The 18,780-nt window shown below is 38.9% G+C and overlaps 3 protein-coding genes and 1 non-coding gene across 4 annotated transcripts; 3 read left to right on the forward strand and 1 right to left on the reverse strand.

The window, feature by feature from the left end:
* Nucleotides 1-466: 466 nt before the first annotated feature.
* On the forward strand, nucleotides 467-2,984 carry LOC133709520 (uncharacterized). Its single transcript, XM_062135294.1, has 5 exons — nucleotides 467-625; nucleotides 2,038-2,152; nucleotides 2,253-2,342; nucleotides 2,452-2,550; nucleotides 2,654-2,984. Exons 1-5 carry the CDS (start codon nucleotides 558-560, stop codon nucleotides 2,759-2,761), a joined length of 480 nt encoding a protein of 159 aa, XP_061991278.1. The 5' UTR covers nucleotides 467-557; the 3' UTR covers nucleotides 2,762-2,984.
* Nucleotides 2,985-7,573: 4,589 nt separating this feature from the next.
* LOC133708720 (actin-related protein 9) lies at nucleotides 7,574-15,445 on the forward strand. The gene is made up of 20 exons (XM_062134228.1): nucleotides 7,574-7,787; nucleotides 7,879-7,951; nucleotides 8,055-8,164; nucleotides 8,263-8,322; nucleotides 8,415-8,480; nucleotides 8,724-8,826; nucleotides 8,963-9,177; nucleotides 9,367-9,487; nucleotides 9,758-9,822; nucleotides 10,318-10,407; nucleotides 11,180-11,230; nucleotides 11,855-11,986; nucleotides 12,766-12,855; nucleotides 12,937-13,007; nucleotides 13,104-13,303; nucleotides 13,379-13,422; nucleotides 13,510-13,559; nucleotides 14,085-14,130; nucleotides 14,718-14,768; nucleotides 14,968-15,445. The coding sequence occupies exons 1-20, from the start codon at nucleotides 7,785-7,787 to the stop codon at nucleotides 15,109-15,111; spliced, it is 1,785 nt and encodes a 594-aa protein (XP_061990212.1). The 5' UTR covers nucleotides 7,574-7,784; the 3' UTR covers nucleotides 15,112-15,445.
* Nucleotides 15,446-15,880: 435 nt separating this feature from the next.
* On the forward strand, nucleotides 15,881-16,007 carry LOC133713208 (U11 spliceosomal RNA). The gene has a single exon (XR_009847877.1). It is a non-coding gene; the product is annotated as a U11 spliceosomal RNA (small nuclear RNA).
* A 519-nt stretch (nucleotides 16,008-16,526) lies between these two features.
* Nucleotides 16,527-17,552, reverse strand: LOC133708721 (enoyl-CoA delta isomerase 2, peroxisomal-like). The gene has a single exon (XM_062134229.1). It carries the CDS (start codon nucleotides 17,455-17,457, stop codon nucleotides 16,717-16,719), a length of 741 nt encoding a protein of 246 aa, XP_061990213.1. The 5' UTR covers nucleotides 17,458-17,552; the 3' UTR covers nucleotides 16,527-16,716.
* Between the last annotated feature and the right edge of the window lie 1,228 nt (nucleotides 17,553-18,780).

Raw genomic sequence — 18,780 nt, forward strand, 5'->3', positions numbered from 1 at the left:
TTGTTCTTCTCATCCATAGTTCCATACTCTAATTTCTAAACGAACTTATCGTGTAAACCACGTTATAGTAAATTGACTAAATTCTGTTGTTAAAATTCTTCGGTAACGGGTCTTCTTGATCAAATTACGAAATCCCCATGATTTTGCAATTTTAGAAGAAAATAAGCAAACTATTAAATCCCATACCAAACTTAATAAAAATCAATTATGTAATCTAATTTCATTAGGTCAATCAATCAATTTCAAATTCAACTTACCCCCATAGAATCACCTCTCAACCCAACTCTCACGAGTGAAGACAAACAGAGACGGCCGATGGTAACTCGGTAATCGGGTCAAAGTCCACGCCCCTTTTTCAAAAATTCTACCCCCAAAACCGGGTCCGGGTCCGGGTCGGACTCGGTCACCGAGTCGGACCGGCCTTAAACCCTGCTTCTTTGAATTGCTTTAAATATTAAGACACAACGACTAGACCCACGGCACAAAAATTTCAGAGAGAGAGAGAGAAAACCAGAGAGCTTCTTCATTTTCGCCTTCACCACTCTCTCTTAGCTTCAATGGGGTTCTTCTCCTTCTTCGGCCGCGTCCTCTTCGCCTCCATCTTCATCCTCTCCGCTTGGCAAGCGTAAGCTCCCTCTATCCGTCCCTCTCAGATCTAACCAGATTAGGGCTTTGAATCTTGAATCTTGAATTTTCATCACCGGAAGCCGATTTGATTCAGCTGTGCTTGTCTGATCTAGTTCATTAAGCGTTATTTCAGATTTTGTTGGAAAAAGAAGTGTTGTTTGTTTTTGATATGGATTTAAGGCTCAGTGTGTTATAGATATGCATGTTTGAAATTTCGCGATGGTTATTGGAGTTACGAGATTGAGATTGAAACGGTTGTTAGATCTTTGATGATTTTTCTATAATAAGCGTTGAAATTTTTTGAATTTTCAGATGGTTTTTTTTTTTTGCTAATTGATGGTTGATACTGGCTTTTAGTAGTTACTGAGATCTAGTTAGTTGGGCTGGATTTTTGTAAATTGTTGTTGTTTAGTCTGTGGTGTTATTATGAAGTTTCGAAAGTAAGGTTTTTTTAATGCATCTGGGGGATGTAATGATCTTTTGTGTGTGTTAAGTAATCTGGATTAAGAATAACTTTGAAGCGAAGTTATTATGACAAAGAGTTGGACTACTTTGCATATGTGTAAAGTTTTGTTGGCTATTCTTTATCCCGTCATTGATTAATTAACCCTTTTCTATGTACATAGGGGCCAATTTTTAATGCTGAATTAATTGGATGCTAATTGTTGGTTCGTTATGTTAGTAACTGCTATCTATTGTATGGTTTACGTCCCGGTCCTTGGTTACGGCTGTTTTATTTTTGCTTCAACGAAACATTCAGACTGTGACCATTCTTTGCATCTTAGTGCTGATTTCTATTTGATTGAGTGCTATCTGAGGTTAATGAACAGGTGTAAGGTTTGGATGTAGTCTCTTTAGTTTGTTTTCACTAATGACACACTTGGTATATAATTTAAAGAATTTTGAATTACTTTTGTTGGGCTTTACTTTGCTTTCGTTTAAGAATTTATGCTCGACTTCTGTTACAAAAGAATCTATTGCACACTTGTTTGTTATAGATGTGAGTTTTTTTTTTGTTTTTTTTTATTTTTTTTTTGGTAATGCTGATTTTTTGGCCAATCCTTAGTGCTAGATTAATTTTGACTGCTATCGGTGTATGGGTTACGTCCGGTCCTTGATTAGGCACTTTTATTTTTGTTTCAACAAACATTCTATCTGTGAACATTCTTTGTGTCTTAATGCCATTTCTGATTCGATCAAGCGCTATTTAAGGTTAATGAACTAGTGTAACATTTGGATGTAGGCTCATTAGTTACACTTTGTATATAATTTGAAGAATATTGCATGATATTTGTTGGGCTTTACTTTGCTATCTTTTAAGAATTTATGCGTGGTTTACCTTGCATATTGCACTTGTTTGGTATATTCAGAACTTTATTATTTGTGTTGATGTTGCGTTTGTATACTTAGGTTCAATGAATTTGGTACTGATGGAGGACCTGCTGCAAAGGAGTTGGCTCCCAAATTTTCCGTTTTAAAAGATCACCTGTCTTCGAAACTGGGCTTTGCATTACCGGATGTAGATGTAAGTCTTTGTCTGTCTTTCTCTGCAGCTTCTTGCATATATCATTCTGTCATGTTGCTCATGTGTAGTATGGCTTTTGATGTGGGAATGTTGTGTGCAGCCTATTCATTTAGCTGGAGCTGTGATAGCTCTAAAAGGTCTGGGAGGCATTCTATTTGTACTTAACAGTAATATTGGAGCTCTTCTCCTGGTTAGTATTACTTTCTATTGTGATCATTTCCTTTTCTATGATCTCACTTGTTTCAAAGCGATTGGTTGTTGTATATTACTGAATTAAGCTGATGTTTTTCTGGTTGTAGATTATTCAATTGGCATTTACCACTCCCCTCATCTATGATTTCTACAACTTTAGTCCAGACACTCCCAAATTTGGTGTACTCCTGAATGATTTCTTGCAGGTTTGTAACACAAATGCCTATCGCTTGATTGTTTTCCAGGATATGCTTGTGTTCCTTTTAGTTGGAAACTTAGTTTTTGTGCTTGTATTTTTTCTCTTTGCAGCAAGCAGCACTTGTTGGTGCACTGTTTTTCTTCATCGGGATGAAGAACTCTATTTCTAAGAGGGGACAAATCACCAAGAAGAAGATCCACAAAACCAAAACTGGTTAGACGTATATCGATGAAGCGATAGATTTTGAAGAGGGGCTTAAATTTTAGGGTCTCGAAGTGGCTGCTAATCACCATCAGATTGTGGATGTGAAACTTCTTATTATTGCTCCTGTAATTTTTTCAGATTTTCTTTTTAGGATACATTACTTTTATTGGCCCTGTTACAGGGTGAAATTTATTGTTACTTCAGCAGATGATTGATTGCAGCCTATGTTTCTTCTTATTCTTAAAATCTACTTTGCTTCAAATCAACTTTACTCTAATGACAAATCACGTTGCTTTTGAATTGTGGATATTTTTCAGAGCCTTCACAATTGCTAATGAAAGAAATGGTAAAGCATCGTGTGTTCTTAATCACATTGCTATAATGTATTATGGTTGATAGTTGTGTTGAATACATTGGCAGTCTTAAATTAGGTTGAACATATTATATTGGATCTTGCCTCTTTTACTTAGAATTGGAGCTTGTGGTTGGTCTTGGAGGCTTTTTGTTTGGTTTTGGCAAAATCCCAGTTGCAGAGTACAAGAAAAGAGGTTAGAGTGTCCGACAATTTAACAGTTTAATTCTCACCAATAGTTAGAAAGCCATCCTATGGCTTAAACTTAGCATGCGTGTGACTTCAAATGCTAAAGCCAATAAACCAGCACTGGCAGCACATACAACCCAAACAGTATATCTAGTTCAGTAATTAGTAGTTCATAATTTATTCACAGAAAGCATAGACATACCACATCCTAATGGATGCAAGTACCTACTGAAAAGACTCTCATCTCTTGGTTGAAGCACAATCTCCTCTTGGTTCACAGTCCTTTCGCATCTCCTCCGGATAGTTAAGAGCTTGCAAGGCAACTGAGGCCTGGAGAAGTTGCTCAGCATGCTTGGCTCTCGCTTCTGCTTTCTCCGCTCCCATCTCCTCCTTCCTTGCTCTTTCTTGAGCCTTGTTGTATGAAGCGACCTCCCTTTCGTTCTTCTGCACCACAATGGGAAGTCTCTCATTATACACCCCGAAACTTTTGACGGCCGCAACGGCTACGGTAGCTGAAAAAATTGCAGACTTTTACGGTCATAAAATTATCAATCATTGCCGCCGAGAAAGGAATTTTCACCATCATATCAGATATTTTTGCCATCGGGATATAGAGAGGTGAAAATGTCCTAACCCTAGACCGGAATAAAAGGCATCAAGCAGGCTTCGCTTGTCAATGAGATGAGATATTGACTTGTCGTTCGTTTGACCAAGATGAAAACAACTACGTGAGACCAATATATACCATGAGTACCATTTGTAAGCATATATACTTACATATTTATACTTTGAGTTTCATCGGTAAAAATTATAATTCGAATTATTCTTTGGAGGAGGAAGGAGGAATAGTTTAAGAAACTACATTCTACAACTTTTGGAACTGAAATACTTCTCGTCATCGCCATCTCCATCAAGCAATCCTAGAAAACGCAAAAACCAAGCTATTATTCCTCTCGCCATCGCCATCTCCATCTCCAAGCGCATTCTCATCCTTGTCCTCCCCCACCTACGATGAGGCAGTTGCAAACGATATGGGTATCGTTGCAACCGCAACAACGGAAGAGGGTGGGATAACTGAGGGCATAAGTACTTTTGTGGTCTCCTTCGATGAGGCAGTTGCAAACGATATGGGTATCGTTGCAACCGCAACAACGGAAGAGGGTGGGATAACTGAGGGCAGAAGTACTTTTGTGGTCTCCTTCGCTCAAAATCTCATTCTCTCCCAACAAGCAAAATCTTTCAGATTGGCTGTGGTTGGTATACCGGCCCATAATATGCTCATTGGGGTTTAACTGTTTAAGCATAGCAAGTCCATATAAATAGTAGAAACAACAATTTGATGTTTTCACTCTTTCTTTCTTCCAGTTTAAACAATATTATTAAATTTTTTTTTTTCATTGAACTATTAAACCATTTTTAAACTTGGAAAACAAAATTTTGTTTTTCTCGTTTTTGTTTTGAAAAAACGTTTTTAAAAAATCATTTTTGAAAACGTTATCAAACAATATTCCCAGACTATTTCATGATCAAAATTCCCACTATTAAGGACAAAATTATGTACATTATCCTTCTAAAAATTTTATATTCACCAAAATTTTTTTGCGATCATAGTTTCATTCTATGGCGTTATTGGATCAATATTTTTTTATGCTCCTTACTTACTCTGAGGATTCGTGGTTTCTCGGCTTTGATTATGACGGAGATTGTAGATTTGCTTCTGTATAGTGTACTAAGGCAAAAGGCTGGGGCCATTTTTTTTTGTTCGTAACTTTCGAATTTCTGATTTTGGACATTTTCTTCAATCATTTTATAGATGTGTGTGTGTTGTGCACCTATGGCTAAGAGTTGGATTCGCAAATATGATGTTATCTATTCATCTATGTGATAAGTTTTTTTTTTTTAGATTAAATATTTGTTACTCCTCAAACTTTTGCCTGAAAAACAGTTTAGTCCCTCGCCTTTTAAATTAAACTGGATAGTCCTTATTCTCTCTAATTCTCACACAACAGGTCCTCAACAGACCTAAATTGACTATTATACCCTCATTCATCTTTTTTTCAATTTTTTTTAATTTTTCTCTCTTTATTTTTATTTATTTTTATTTTTTCATACTTCTCTCTCTCAGCTCTTTCATTAATTTAAAAGGCAATTACAAAGAGGTCTAAAAGAACTCCCAATAGCCTATTACAAACAACACACAACATAGGCCTAAACAAAAAAAACAGTAACATAGTGTAGCCCAAGAATGAGCTGCCACGCCACCACCAGCGACCACACCGTCGTGAAAGACAGAGCCTCCATTCCATCGTGAAGCAAACAGCGGTAATAGCCTTCCATTGCAATGGATCGAGCAAGACCTATGCCAAATTCGATAAAACGAGCCTTCAAACCTCCAGAAATCACTGTAATCATCACATGCATCAAGAACCTATTCTGCCGAAAGAACCACAAACATAGCAACCGAATGAAATGAGTCTGGATAAACCGGATGAAGGTGAGATCCTGGGTAGGACCGAAAAGACAGGCACCCGAAGGTACACAGTCCCTTGTTGCATCACCTCGTGCGATAGTGGAAAAACCAAAGCTCTGAAGAGCCAATGAACCAAACAAAGGAAAACAATGGGAGATGAAGAGGATGGAAACAAATGAATCTAAGAAATTTGAAATCGAAAACAAAGAGACTTAAGCAAGGTCAGAACGGAGATGAACTCTGAGCAAAACCGCCGAATATGGCAGGTATGGAAAAAACCAAAAGGAATACAGAACCAGCAATAACAGAAGAGAAATCTAGATCTAAGATCCCCCACTCTCAAGCCATAGATCGCAATCAAAACAATTGATCGAGATCTGGCGAGAGAGGGGGGAGGAGGAGGTGGAAGAACTTGTCGGTTTGCTTTTTTTAGAGAGAGAGAGAGGTTTCCTTTCGATCCAGACCTAGAGAGAGAGAGAGAATAAATAAATAAATAAATAAAAAGAGAGAAAAATTAAAAAAAAAATTGAAAAAAAGATGAATGAGGGTATAATAGTCAATTTAGGTCTGTTGAGGACCTGTTGTGTGATAATTAGAGAGAATAAGGACTATCCAGTTTAATTTAAAAGGCGAGGGACTAAACTGTTTTTCAGGCAAAAGTTTTAGGAGTAACAAGTATTTAATCCTTTTTTTTTTTTTTGAAAGGGATCTACGTGATAAGTTTAATATGTTAAAATTGATGCGATGATAATGAGATGACCGGGATGAATTCTTTATGTAGTTAATCTCTTGTATGAGGGAAAATTTGTTCCAGCTAATTCTCATATTGTATATAGATATGATCTCATATTTTTACTTTCTTTTTTAGCTGAAAATGTCATCATATTATAGAATTACCAAGTAGTATAATCATGACACACACCTAAGAATCGTAAGAAAGGGTCATTACGCAGAGTACACCAACAAAGCCTATCTCAAAACAAAGAATAAGGTACCCAGAGCACACCCAGTACACCCACCTTTTAAAATCATGCCATAAAACATAGAGCCCTAGTTCTCCGAAGCAATTAATGTAAATGAGTCAATAGAGCATGCTAGATTCTTAGCGACCTATTCAAACTTAAGCACTACTAGAGGTAGAAAGAGGTATACCTCCATCATCTGGCGAACTAGTGTCCTCTATTTTGGACTCATCTTCAATATTCTTAGGAAAGCACTTCATTTGAGCTTGGGCTGCTTCTCTTTTGTCTCTGTATTCGGAGTACTAGTCAGCTTGGCCTTATTTTTGCTTCCCTTGGATCAACTTAACCCCTGCCGGTCGCTTCTTACCGCTCAGAGTCACAGCCTCCTCAATCACTCACATGATCCTCCACCACTGTAGCAACTGCCTCCACAAAATAACTTGATAGGCCGTAAGGGTTCGGAAGAGGAAGTGCTTTTCCTCCATACTCTAGATAAGAAACAAAGAGAAGCGCTCTGAAAATGGAAGGCCTATACGAGAAAGTAAGTAGATGCGAAGAGAACAGGAAAACAAAGTGACTAAAAATAGAATGTATACAAACATAATAAAGAAAATTCAAAACCCGTTAATCCAATAAAATTATATATTTAATGAGCGATTCAGATCTTTTTTTTTCTCATTCTAAAAATAAATTTATTCACTAATGAGGAGAAATATTATAAACATTAAAATTGATCGATAATGATTCCATAAACCATTTCGACTCATCTTCAATTTGCGAGATTACCCATTTAGAAAGAACTTAGCAATACAATAAACTACTTCGTAACAATATATTTGATGTCCAAGCTCACTTTGTTCATATTTGTCTATCTAATCATTCAATTTCCCCATCCAAAAAAAGTAAAAAAATCTCAACGTAATTAATAGTATAGAACACACATGGAAAAATTTATAGCCAGTTACCGTTGAAAAAATATTTACTTTCGCCGGAGCAAAACACAGAGCATCACAAAAACTCAGACAAACTGAGTTGGGATTTCAAGCTCACTCCTTTCAGCTTCAATGGTATGAACCCAGAACTCTCTCTCTCTCTCTCTCTCTCTCTCTCTCTCTCATCGTTACAATTCACTAAGCAAGCTTGTGCTACTTTTGCCAGGACTACCTGAAATCCGTGGTGCCTTCACACCTCTTCTCCGAGCGAGGCTCCAACCTCGTCGTCATCAACCCAGGTATACCCAGAACAATTCACCATAAACCCATCAATTTTCACTATGCAAAATCCAGTCTTGCAGTCACTCACTTTGTCTTCATTTCTGTTTGGGGTGAGCTCAGGTTCTGCAAATATCAGAATAGGCCTTGCTTCACAGGACAGCCCTCTTGAATTCCCTCAATGCATTGCTAGGCGCACCACACAAGTGCCCAAGATCAATGTTCAAGACCAGGTTGCTTAAATTTGAGAGCTTTGGTTTTTGTTTATGTATTGGCTGGTCTTGGCTTTTGTGGTTCTGATTAGGGTTTTTGAATTGTTGTTGGGTTTTAGATGCTTAATACTCCAGTTACTACTGCACAGTACATGGAGCGCGAAAAGGCGTATGATAAAGTGAGCCTATGCACATTGATTTGTTGATCTTGTCCTCATGGTTTTGTATTTGGCATTTTGATTGAAGCTATGTGTTTGTGTGTGTTTCTAAGATTGCCACTGCGTTGAAGATACCGTTTCTTGATGAAGAGATTGCTAAGAATTCTTTCCCACGCAAGGTACAAGTGAAATTTGTTTTCTGATTGAATGATCAATGCAGGCATTCATTTTGATAGAGATATGTTGGCTTTTGGTTTCATTCGAATGTCTGAAATTCAAATGGATGTTTAGTGGTTTCTGTTAACTTCCATTTCAGTGAAAAATCTTCTAATTACCTAAAATCTGTGAAGACTAATATCGGTGTAGCTCAATTTTTGGTGATGAGGTGTTTTGGTTATTGAAATGATGAAACTGATGTGCAGATGGGACGTATTGATGGAAACAATCCACATAGTAGTAGAAAGGAAGCAGCATTTGACTGGACAGATGTGTATGAAAGGGACTCTAATTCGTCACCTGCATTAGGTAAAATATGAATCCTTGATTCTCATGGTTCATTGAACTGCTTTTAGGGTTGCATGGGCGAACTTGATGTTTTTCAATTATACATGTTATCTGCTTTTGGTGCACACCTCCTCATCCAGAAACTTTCTATGTGCAGAAAGTTCAGAGGATAGAGCCACAACTAAAGAGGCCATGGACCAAGACCAGCATGACGATGCAAATGCTGAGGAGCTTGGTTCTAGCAAACACCAATACAGAGAGTTCATTTTTGGTGAGGAAGCACTAAAAGTATCTCCCATGGCGCCATATACATTACGTCGTCCTATTCGCAGAGGCCATCTAAATATATCGCAACATTATCCCATGCAGCAGGTGCATTCCCACTTTTTTATTAGTTTTTAATATGAGATAAATTTTATTACGTTGTCAGCTGGTTTGCTTTTGACTCTTGAGAATTTTCAGTTGACATTTTTAGTTATGTATGATTCATCACAATATTATCAGACTCTGCCACTAGTTTTCATGAAATACTCCATGTCTTATATACAATATTCTGTATAGGTATTTGAGGATGTGCTTGCTATTTGGGACTTCATTTTGACGGAGAAGTTGCACATCCCTTTAAGTGAAAGAAGCATGTATTCTGCTCTTCTTGTCCTCCCAGAAACATTTGATAGTCGAGGTACTGATATTTCAGGATGCAATTAATGCTCCCTTTGTATACGTTGTGGACAATAGCATGTCAGTTCTATTGATAGATATATTCTTTTGATCATATCAGGATGCAATTAATTCTTTACATGTTTCATTTGCTCTTCATTGGTTCTTTTATCTGTTTTGACCTTTTGTAGTTCTCATTATGGAGATATGTTATCATTGGTAACATTGTATGAACATTGTCTTGGGAAAATCGGAAACTAATGTGATTTTTCTTTCCATTTTCCCCAAGCAGAAATAAAGGAATTGTTGTCTATAGTCTTGCGAGACTTGCGTTTCAGCTCTGCAGTGGTTCACCAGGTGATGAATTTTTCTTTTTAAATTTTGCATGATCAGTTCCTATTTAAGTTGTGATGCAAGACTATTTCCAGAGAACTCAAACTACTTTGGAGAATGAACTACTTCTTTGAGAATGTATCCTAGCTTTAACAATGTTCTTTTGTCCGTATCTGCATATTCAGTCATTTCATACCCAAAACTCGTGCTTGTCATTACAATCTAAATTCTTACCACAGATTATTACTACCAGGAATTTTGTGTGTATGTGGTCTTACATCTCTTACACATGCACTGTGTATGTGGTCTTACATCTCTTCCACATGCACTCTATGTTCAATAAGATAGTGCGATTAATAAACCTATCGTTTAATTTTTCTATTTGTTCTCTGATTGTTATTGGTGGTTGTCTTTCTTTTTTAGTGTTGCATTCCTATGTTTGCAGTACAATGTAGCCTGTCAGTGACTCTTCAGGGTTTCACCTTTATATGATGATCTATCGTGTGTTGGCTAATGTAGGAAGGTCTAGCTGCAGCTTTTGGGAATGGGTTATCAACAGGATGTATTGTTAGCATGGGTGCTCAGGTGACATCAGTTATTTGCATTGAGGTAACTGCAAGTTCTATACCTTCTTTTTCCTTCTATTTTGGTGTTGGTTGGTGTAAGGAATCACCAAGCCCATGTTGTGTTCCCATCTGGTCTGGGATTTGAATGCCCTAGGCAGTACATTACTAGCTATATGCTAGAGTTTACTGTCTACTAAGATTGTAGGCCTCTGCTGGAGGGGTCCCAGTTCTGAGTCCATAGATATCATTTCATGTTTTGGGAATCAAACATGCAAACACACATGTTTGTTACTGAAATGGAGGTACCTAATTTGGTGTAAGAAAACTTTTTTTTTTTTTAGAGAAATTTCTCTTGTATTACAAATACTAGCATACTCTGGTCACCAACACATCACCGTCATTTGCATTCCTCAAGCTCCAGTATCAACACCATCACAAGTTTCACAAAACTATACTCCCAAATTCTCACCTTGATCACCATCACTATTGGCTCCACTACATTTACCGCTACAACTGTGAATGGGCTCTGCAGGCCAGTACATATTCACCCATTGCCTCTACTATGATTTATTCATTCGCCAGGTTGAGGAATCTGCTTATTTTTTTTGCAATACCACCGTCAATACTTCTTCAGAAATCCTTCTCTAGATAAGTTTCACATGCAGCAAAATGAAAAAGAAGAATGATTAACCTTTTTCAAGCTTTTGGTTGTATATCAGTAGCATGAGTGGATTATACTTAAATTTCAGAGTTTTTAATTTTTTCCTTGCTTTTTTTCCTATGATAATTTACCACTTGTCTCCTTTGGTATCCAGGATGGAGTAGCTTTACCTACCACACAGAAAACCTTACCTTTTGGTGGAGAGGTGGGTTTCGTTTTTAAAATTTATTACTTAGATTCGCTATAGATATAAGAGTGAAAGATATATTATACCCTTGCTGCTGTAATTATCATCCATGTTAGCTATAAGTCCAAAAGGAATATGCACCCCCTCCTCAGTAACAGTTTCTTGACATAGTAAAACTAAGTCGTTCATTTCATGTTTCATCATTCTTACTTTTAATCTGCAAAATTATTATCCAGCCTTTAGTGCTCAACTGCTCATATGTCTGCACCCTATTTAGTTATGTCATCTTTAAGAAGTTGGATTTATTGTGTGTTGTTTATCATCTTGTCTTCGGCATAACGTGTCTGAAATGTATTGATGGTGGATCATATCATATCAGGTTTGACTAATTTGCTATTTCCTTCAAATGCTTTCAACCTGATCTATGCATGTGATTGTGCATTAATTGGTCTTTTAGTATGTGACCACCTAAATCTGTCATTACTATCATTTTGTAACCCCGTTCTTTACCTTTTGGACATCCATGAATGAAACCATTTTCATTGAACTTTTTCAATATCCTACTTATAGGCTTTACTGCATGGCGGGCTGAGGTGTTGTTAATCTAATGAGTGTTGTTAAATGATGAATTTATTTTTTCAGGATATATCAAGATGCCTTCTTTGGACTCAGAGACATCATCAGACATGGCCACAAATTCGTACCGACTTGTACACAAAGCCTATAGATCTCTTGATGCTTAACAGACTAAAGGAGTCTTATTGTGAGATTAAAGTTAGTTTTTCCTCCTTTTTCGGTTTTATTCGAAGGATTATCTACATGAAATTTATCTGTCGTTGTCTGACTTAGCTTCTATTTCGCTATACGGTTCATATCAATAACAGATTATTTAAATTTGTATACGTTTGGGTCCCTTGTAACAAAAAAAAAGAGAGGATACTTACTGGTAACTTAGAGTTTTAGGTGTTATTCTCTTTAAAATACTAAGCTCCTCCTAATCTAGATGGATGAAAATATGTTTAAGACAAAGTTGTCTGGAGGAGAAATTCTCATATCCCAAAGTGGGGTTAGGGATTCTCAATCCCATGGTTTGCTTCCATGTGGTCTGGGTTTCAAACCCCCAAAGGTATCTACCTAGCCAATTGTTAGAGTTTTCCTGCCTTCTAAACATTGTAGGGTTCAACAGGATGCCCCAGTTTTGGGTCCACTAAGTGGGTTTGGGGTTATTGAAGAAAAAAGAAAGGAGGAAATTCTTAGATTCAACTTTTGATAGGATGGTCTCTCCCGAAAGAGAGGCAGGGTAAGTATCGCATTACCATACTATGATACTAATCATATTCTCTTAAACTAGGTTATGCCTTCAGTTAGGTTGTTGTGAAGTACATTATGTTAGTGTAGGTTGATCCATCTTAGTTAAGTACACTGTTAGTAATTGATTCTATGGCAAGGGATAATGCACAGACGGCCAAAGATTGCAGATGTGGATTAGAAGGCCACCCCTTCATCTTGATTCTCAGGTTATGCCTTTTAATTATTTAGTTTCCTTTGTACAGGAGGGAAAACTTGAAGCTGTCGCTGTAGTTCATTCTTATGAAGATGGCATGCCAGCTGGATCTCATAAGACAAGCCTAACTGCTCTTAATGTGTGTATCTTAAAGTAAATTCTAATTGCACTACTCAAAAATGATTTTCTGGAATATTTATGGTCAATGTATCCTGTATAGGTCCCTCCAATGGGTTTGTTCCATCCGATGCTTTTGGTTCCAGATGCATATCCACCACCACCTAGAGTTTGGTTAGTGATGTTTGCCAAATTAGATTTCTCTGGGCCATAATAGTACTTCTGGTAAATGCTTCACCTTGATAAATATTGGCTTGGTTCTTTAAATAGGTTTCTTGACTATGAGGACATGCTGGAAGATACATGGCACATGGAATATCCGAGAAGACCTGAAATGTCAGAAGGACTGTATCCCAGCATGAATGTTGGGTATCCAATGTGGGATAGCTACCCAGTTTATGCAGCTAAACCAAAGAAAGAAGAGAAGGTTGGCCTTGCAGAAGCCATAACGAGGAGCATCCTTTCAACGGGTAGGTATCTGTAAAACTTGTCGACTATTTGGTTTTCTATCTGATACCTTAGTACCACTTGTTGCTTTGGTACAGGACGTTTAGACCTCCAAAGAAAGTTGTTTTCCAGTATACAATTGGTGAGCTGTTGACCAAATTAGACTATGAGTTTCTATGTTTGATTATTTTAAGTAGAAGGAAAAAAATGACATAGTGTCATGCTTTAGATTGGAGGAGTGGCTTTAACAAGAGGTCTTGTTCCTGCAGTGGAGGAGAGGTTTGTTCTACTCTTTTATTAACCTCAACATCTAATTGTTAGTTAGTATTCTTGGTGGTGATGCCTATGATGTTTTATGTAAATTATACCATATAGTTTGCAAATTTTGAGTTACGACAGGGAAACTGACCAAGATTAAGCTTTGTGTATAAACTCTTCAAGTATACAATATGGATTGCAATAGTTAGTTCAGGGGCACCATGCTTGGAAAAGTTGTTTGCAGGCCCCCATTTACACTTATCGATGAATCACCTCATCACAACTTTCTGCAAAATTTTATAGTTTCTAAGTATGCTTTGGTATTGCATTCTTGTGCAAGGGCCTGTGACCTATTAAAACCAGGACAGTGGAATTTGTCATTGTAATTTCATTCTGTGTCTGTTTTTGGAAAAGAAAAATTTAGATGAAGGATATACCCAAGTACTTCATTAATAAATTGCAAAGGCATTGCAATGAACCTTTGACTTGTTGTTTTAGACACGCATGTGATATTAATAAGAAATTTTTTATTTTTATTTTTTGCAGGGTTTTACTTGCAATTCCTTCAACTGAAGCAATTGATAGGGTTGAGGTAATTTACTTTCTTAATGGTTTTAAGCATGTATTACTTGGTTTTCTTGAGTTCAACTTCCATAGCCTATGTTCCTATACTTTGCCTGTGCAAATATGTAAACCTGATTATTCTAAAAAAAAATAAAAAATGTAAACCTGATCTCTCATATGTTACTTGGTTTGAGCAGAGCTGAGCTCTGTCCATATGTTTTAATAACTAATATACGTGTGTAGCTTAGCAATTGATATGAAAACAGAAAATTGCTTTTCAATTGAAGTGCACACTGATATCTGTTAGTGGCCAAGGTTTAGGGAATTTTAGGTGCCTCTGGAGTTACTGTTTTGTAGTTTTTATATAATCTTGGTTATGGTCATGGTTGAATATGGAGGAGGTAAAACTGTAAAAGGATGGACATGAAAAGTTTGATGATACAACTTTTTTTTAATTAATTATTTTTTATAGTTATGGATAATGATTTCACATATGGTCTTATGAACATCATAGATTCATTGTTTGCTGCCTGATTCAGTTGTACATTTCATACTATTTCTTGTCATGCCTTTTCTCATATGTGGTTATTACATTATCTCTTGAATGTTAAACAGGTCTTGCAATCAAGAGGCAATCCAACTTTTGTACCATGGAAAGGTGGAGCGGTGAGTCAAGCACCTTCTATTTCTGCAGTTTATAATTGTATCCAACTTTTGTCCGAAAAGCATTAGTTCGTCCTCAGTTGGTTATATATATCTGAATCTAATATGTTTTGCTAGCTAGTGGTTAAACTTTTTTTCTTCTGTTTACATATATATTTTTTACATCATGTTACCAACTTAGCTTATATCCTGCTCACACCAGATCCTTGGAATTCTTGACTTTGCTCGAGATGGGTGGCTACGTCGTGAAGAGTGGATTCAAAATGGAGTTCGCGTTGGAAAGGGAAGAAAGTACAAGGACTCCCATTTCCTTGAAGCACAGGCAATGTATTACATTAATTCATAAAACTGAGAGCACCTGCCTGCTCTTATTTTCACTAAAACACAATCGAAGGCTGCAAGGTGCTATCGTCAACTTCCAAATGATGTAAATGTTGGTTAGGGCGTTGCACTGCTCCTTCACCAAGGATTCTGAAGTTTACCAAGCTAGTAGCAATATAGTCAAAAGCATTGGTTGTTAACTGTATTTGAGAGATCTTGAAGTCTTGTATTTGTACATATGTGAATGGGAGGTTCTTATTTAGCTTAGCTCGGCGCCTAGGCCCTTGAGATATTTGGCCTCTGATTGCACTTCAGGATTTTTGGTTTATCGAATTTTCGGAATTATTATAGAACTCAAATTCTTTACCTGCCCAATTATATTCTATACTGTATAAAATCAACATTTATGTGTACTCTCTTTCTACCGCTATCCTATGATGCATCTGAAGCTCATTTTTGTAGTCCAACTGATCTTACGGACCGGAGAGCAGAATCCGATCTGCATCTTCAGCAAGTTCTGGACGAAAATGAACAGACAACTCTGTCACTTTCGTTACAAGAGTACAAGATTACCCTATTGCATAGAACAAACGAAGAGAAAACTATACTAATGGCGCTTTCCTTGCCAACTTCTAACTTTGGTTTTGTCAATAGAGAGGGTTAGGCTGTCGAGGCTAGCTGACTGACTATATACGGTGAGAGTAAATACGCAACTGCGTCCCACATTGAAGATAACGAAATGGAAAAGCAGAATGGGATGCTATAAATGTATGCTGGTGGTTGCGTTTACAACTTAAAAGGGTCGGTTGGCTAAATATGCCATGCTCGCCCTTGATTGGTGAGCGCCGTATGGATATCAAGACATATGGCCGACGTAATTTGTGGGACTTTATAGGGTTGGCTCGCTTGGCCGACCCTCCGATTCTTGGTTGCAAATATTTAGACTTTTCCGACCAAATTTTCTGAATTGTCATATGTTTTCTTTGTGCAAGGTCGAACCCGAATCATTACCTATATATGTGGATATCGGTATAGTAATCCAAGTTTCCGGAAAGGGTATGACACCCCTTTTAGCCCAACCCAGTAGGGTCGCACCCGCCATGCCAAGTATGATCCTCTACTCTAATAAGATACACTTTGACGCCGCCACAATTCTTATATATGAATTTCTGTAAGAAATTTACTGGTACGGATATCTACAGAAAATTTACAGATCGCGCGACTCAACGCAAGACTGCTAGCAATAGAGTTTAAACTTAAATTGAGACTCAGCTACAAGCACATCCATACCAACTGATCCAATCCATTATCGACTCAACTATAAATACGCCCAAACCAACTGAACCAATCCGTGTTAGTAACTACATACATTATCTCCTTCCCCTTCATGACATGTCACGAGAGCAGTACTCTAGATCTCTAATAATAGAACACCGTCTCAACGAGAGTCTAAAGTTTGATTCGAACACAAGTATGGTTCGACAGTAATTCACATTCCTTGTTTGCTTTGATTTGTTACAATCTTATAGAGAGTAATCCAGAGTTTCAAACCCAGAATCAATTTCAATTTCAAAGTAATTCTTCCCAGTTTGCTGAATCGATCGAAAACATTGAGACGACGCCTTCAAGCTCAGAGCTTCGGAGTGGCGACGACTTTGGCGTCCAATCCCAGCACGCCACATAGCTCCGGGTACAAGCTCATCCTAATCTCGGCGTACACGTCACCCTTCCACTTCCTCAGCCCGAGCTTCTCCGCCACGCGCACCGCCGCCTCCACCGCCGCCTCGGCGCTATCGTGCGCCGAGTCCACGATCCCCATCCTGACCGCCTCCTCTCCCCTCACCTTCATCCCCCTCAGCAGCAAGTCCCTCCGAGCCGAGACCGACCCGATCTTGGCCCGGAACGCCGCCGCGAAGTAGTCCGGAAACGGCAGCCCCAGGTCGACCTCGCTCATGTAGAGCACGCCGCGATCGCGCCGCATGGTGACGTAGTCGTGGCTGAGGGCGAGGAGGAGGCCGGCGGCGGCGGCGTGGCCTGGGAGAGCGGCGACGGTGGGCATGGGGAGGGAGAGGAGGGCGGCGACGACGGGCTTGAAGGCGACGACCATCTGGTGGAGGCGGTGGCGGGCGGCGGAGGAGGAGCCGGCGGTTTGGGCCCAGGCGAGGTCGAAGCCGTTGGAGAAGAACTTGCCGCGGGCGGTGGTGATGAGGACGGAGCCGGGGGAGGATTGGGACTTGGCGTCGGCGAGGGCGGAGAGGAGGGAGGAGATGACGGGGAGGCCGAGGCGGTGCTCGTCGTTGTCGTCGTCGCCGGCTCCGGCGCCGGTTAGGGTTAGGAAGAAGATGTCGCCGCGCTTCTCTAGAGTACACATTATTTATTTATTTTTTTGGGTCAGATGAGGTGAGTAGTGGTGACTCCTTGCGTGCCAGCGTCTGTTTTTTGGCTTCTGTTCTAATTCTTAGGTGCGTGCCTATTTAAGTATGTTTTTAAACCCCGGAGCTTCTTCAAGTGGGTGCTCACCCGGGGTGTTTAACAGCGCGTGTATAGGATTTGTTTCCGTTAATCGTTTGGGCGTTTGGTGAGGAACACCAAAAAAACGTTGACCTCCGTAAAATCAGATTTACATGAATCAAATGGTCTGCACGTGCTATACAACTGAAAAAAATAGGAGAAATCCCAAATCCAATGTTTCCCTTGGTCGCATACACGGAGGAGAGATCCGCAAGTGGTGTCAAATAAGAGATCCGATGTCAATCTTTCAATCGTCGGCGACAGTGGCGGGTTGGCGAAAGACTACATCCGAGTCCATGCTGAGTTCCCGTCGCCGGAAATCTGAAGAGGACGATTGAAGCCCAAATGACTAGAAACCAAATTGGGGCACAGCAGAGGTCTCCGTCGTCGACTAAGCGCCAATCTGAATGTCGGTGTTGTAGTACCTTCGAGAATCCCACGAAGCCCTCCGCCGGCCGCGTTGTTACTACTGCTATGTGTACGACGCGATCTTGGTGGTGATTTCTCCAGGCTTCGATGTCAGCGACGGGAAAATCCATACAAGTTGAATGGTAGGTTGGTTGATATCTGGTATAATATCAGATATTGTGATTGAATTCTCAAATTGGATTACCCGCACTTACTCCCAACACTACGCCGCTGCGTCGTCGTTCTCCGATCATCGCATCTTCTGCTACATCTCGACCCTCCACCGCCACAGACTCTTTTTTCGAGATCCAATTCGAATACCGGAATCAATAGCCAAACAATGATAATCCAATTCGAATACCCGAATCAAGGTCATTCTAGCGTCACTTTTTTCTAAGATCTATTGAACTTCAATAGATCGATCATCTTCTGCATTCTTTAGCATCCATGGGGTTGAGGCTTGAGGCACAGAAGAGGACCGGTAGTTGAGAACCCGTTTAGCAGGTGGGTGGGGAAATACCCGCGAAAACTAAGACTGGGTATGGGTTAGTGCGGGTAATGCCAGATTGCCAACCTTATTGAAGATTGAAGATCTGGGATAGATACCCAGAAGATTAAGATGAAGATTTGCGTCAAAAAAGATTTTTTTTTTTTTAATTTAAAAAAAAAATTATCAGAATCATAAAATTAGTTCTGGTTTAAAATAAAAAAATAAAAATTTTTTTTTTTTTAGAAATAAAGTGATATGAGTATTCTATCCAAAACGAAAAGCTAA

The sequence above is a fragment of the Rosa rugosa genome, chromosome 5, assembly GCF_958449725.1.
Source record: "Rosa rugosa chromosome 5, drRosRugo1.1, whole genome shotgun sequence".
Taxonomy (NCBI): Eukaryota; Viridiplantae; Streptophyta; class Magnoliopsida; order Rosales; family Rosaceae; genus Rosa; species Rosa rugosa.

Bases quoted from the DNA above. Each gene is read 5' to 3' on its own strand.
- LOC133709520 (XM_062135294.1), top strand. From the start codon at position 558: ATGGGGTTCTTCTCCTTCTTCGGCCGCGTCCTCTTCGCCTCCATCTTC. The intron at 626-2,037 runs GTAAGCTCCCTC...TTGTATACTTAG, and splicing joins ATCCTCTCCGCTTGGCAAGC to GTTCAATGAATTTGGTACTG. The intron at 2,551-2,653 runs GTTTGTAACACA...TTCTCTTTGCAG, and splicing joins TCCTGAATGATTTCTTGCAG to CAAGCAGCACTTGTTGGTGC.
- LOC133708720 (XM_062134228.1), top strand. The intron at 8,481-8,723 runs GTACAAGTGAAA...ACTGATGTGCAG, and splicing joins AGAATTCTTTCCCACGCAAG to ATGGGACGTATTGATGGAAA. The intron at 13,560-14,084 runs GTTTGTTCTACT...TATTTTTTGCAG, and splicing joins GTTCCTGCAGTGGAGGAGAG to GGTTTTACTTGCAATTCCTT.
- LOC133708721 (XM_062134229.1), bottom strand. From the start codon at position 17,457: ATGTGTACTCTAGAGAAGCGCGGCGACATCTTCTTCCTAACCCTAACC.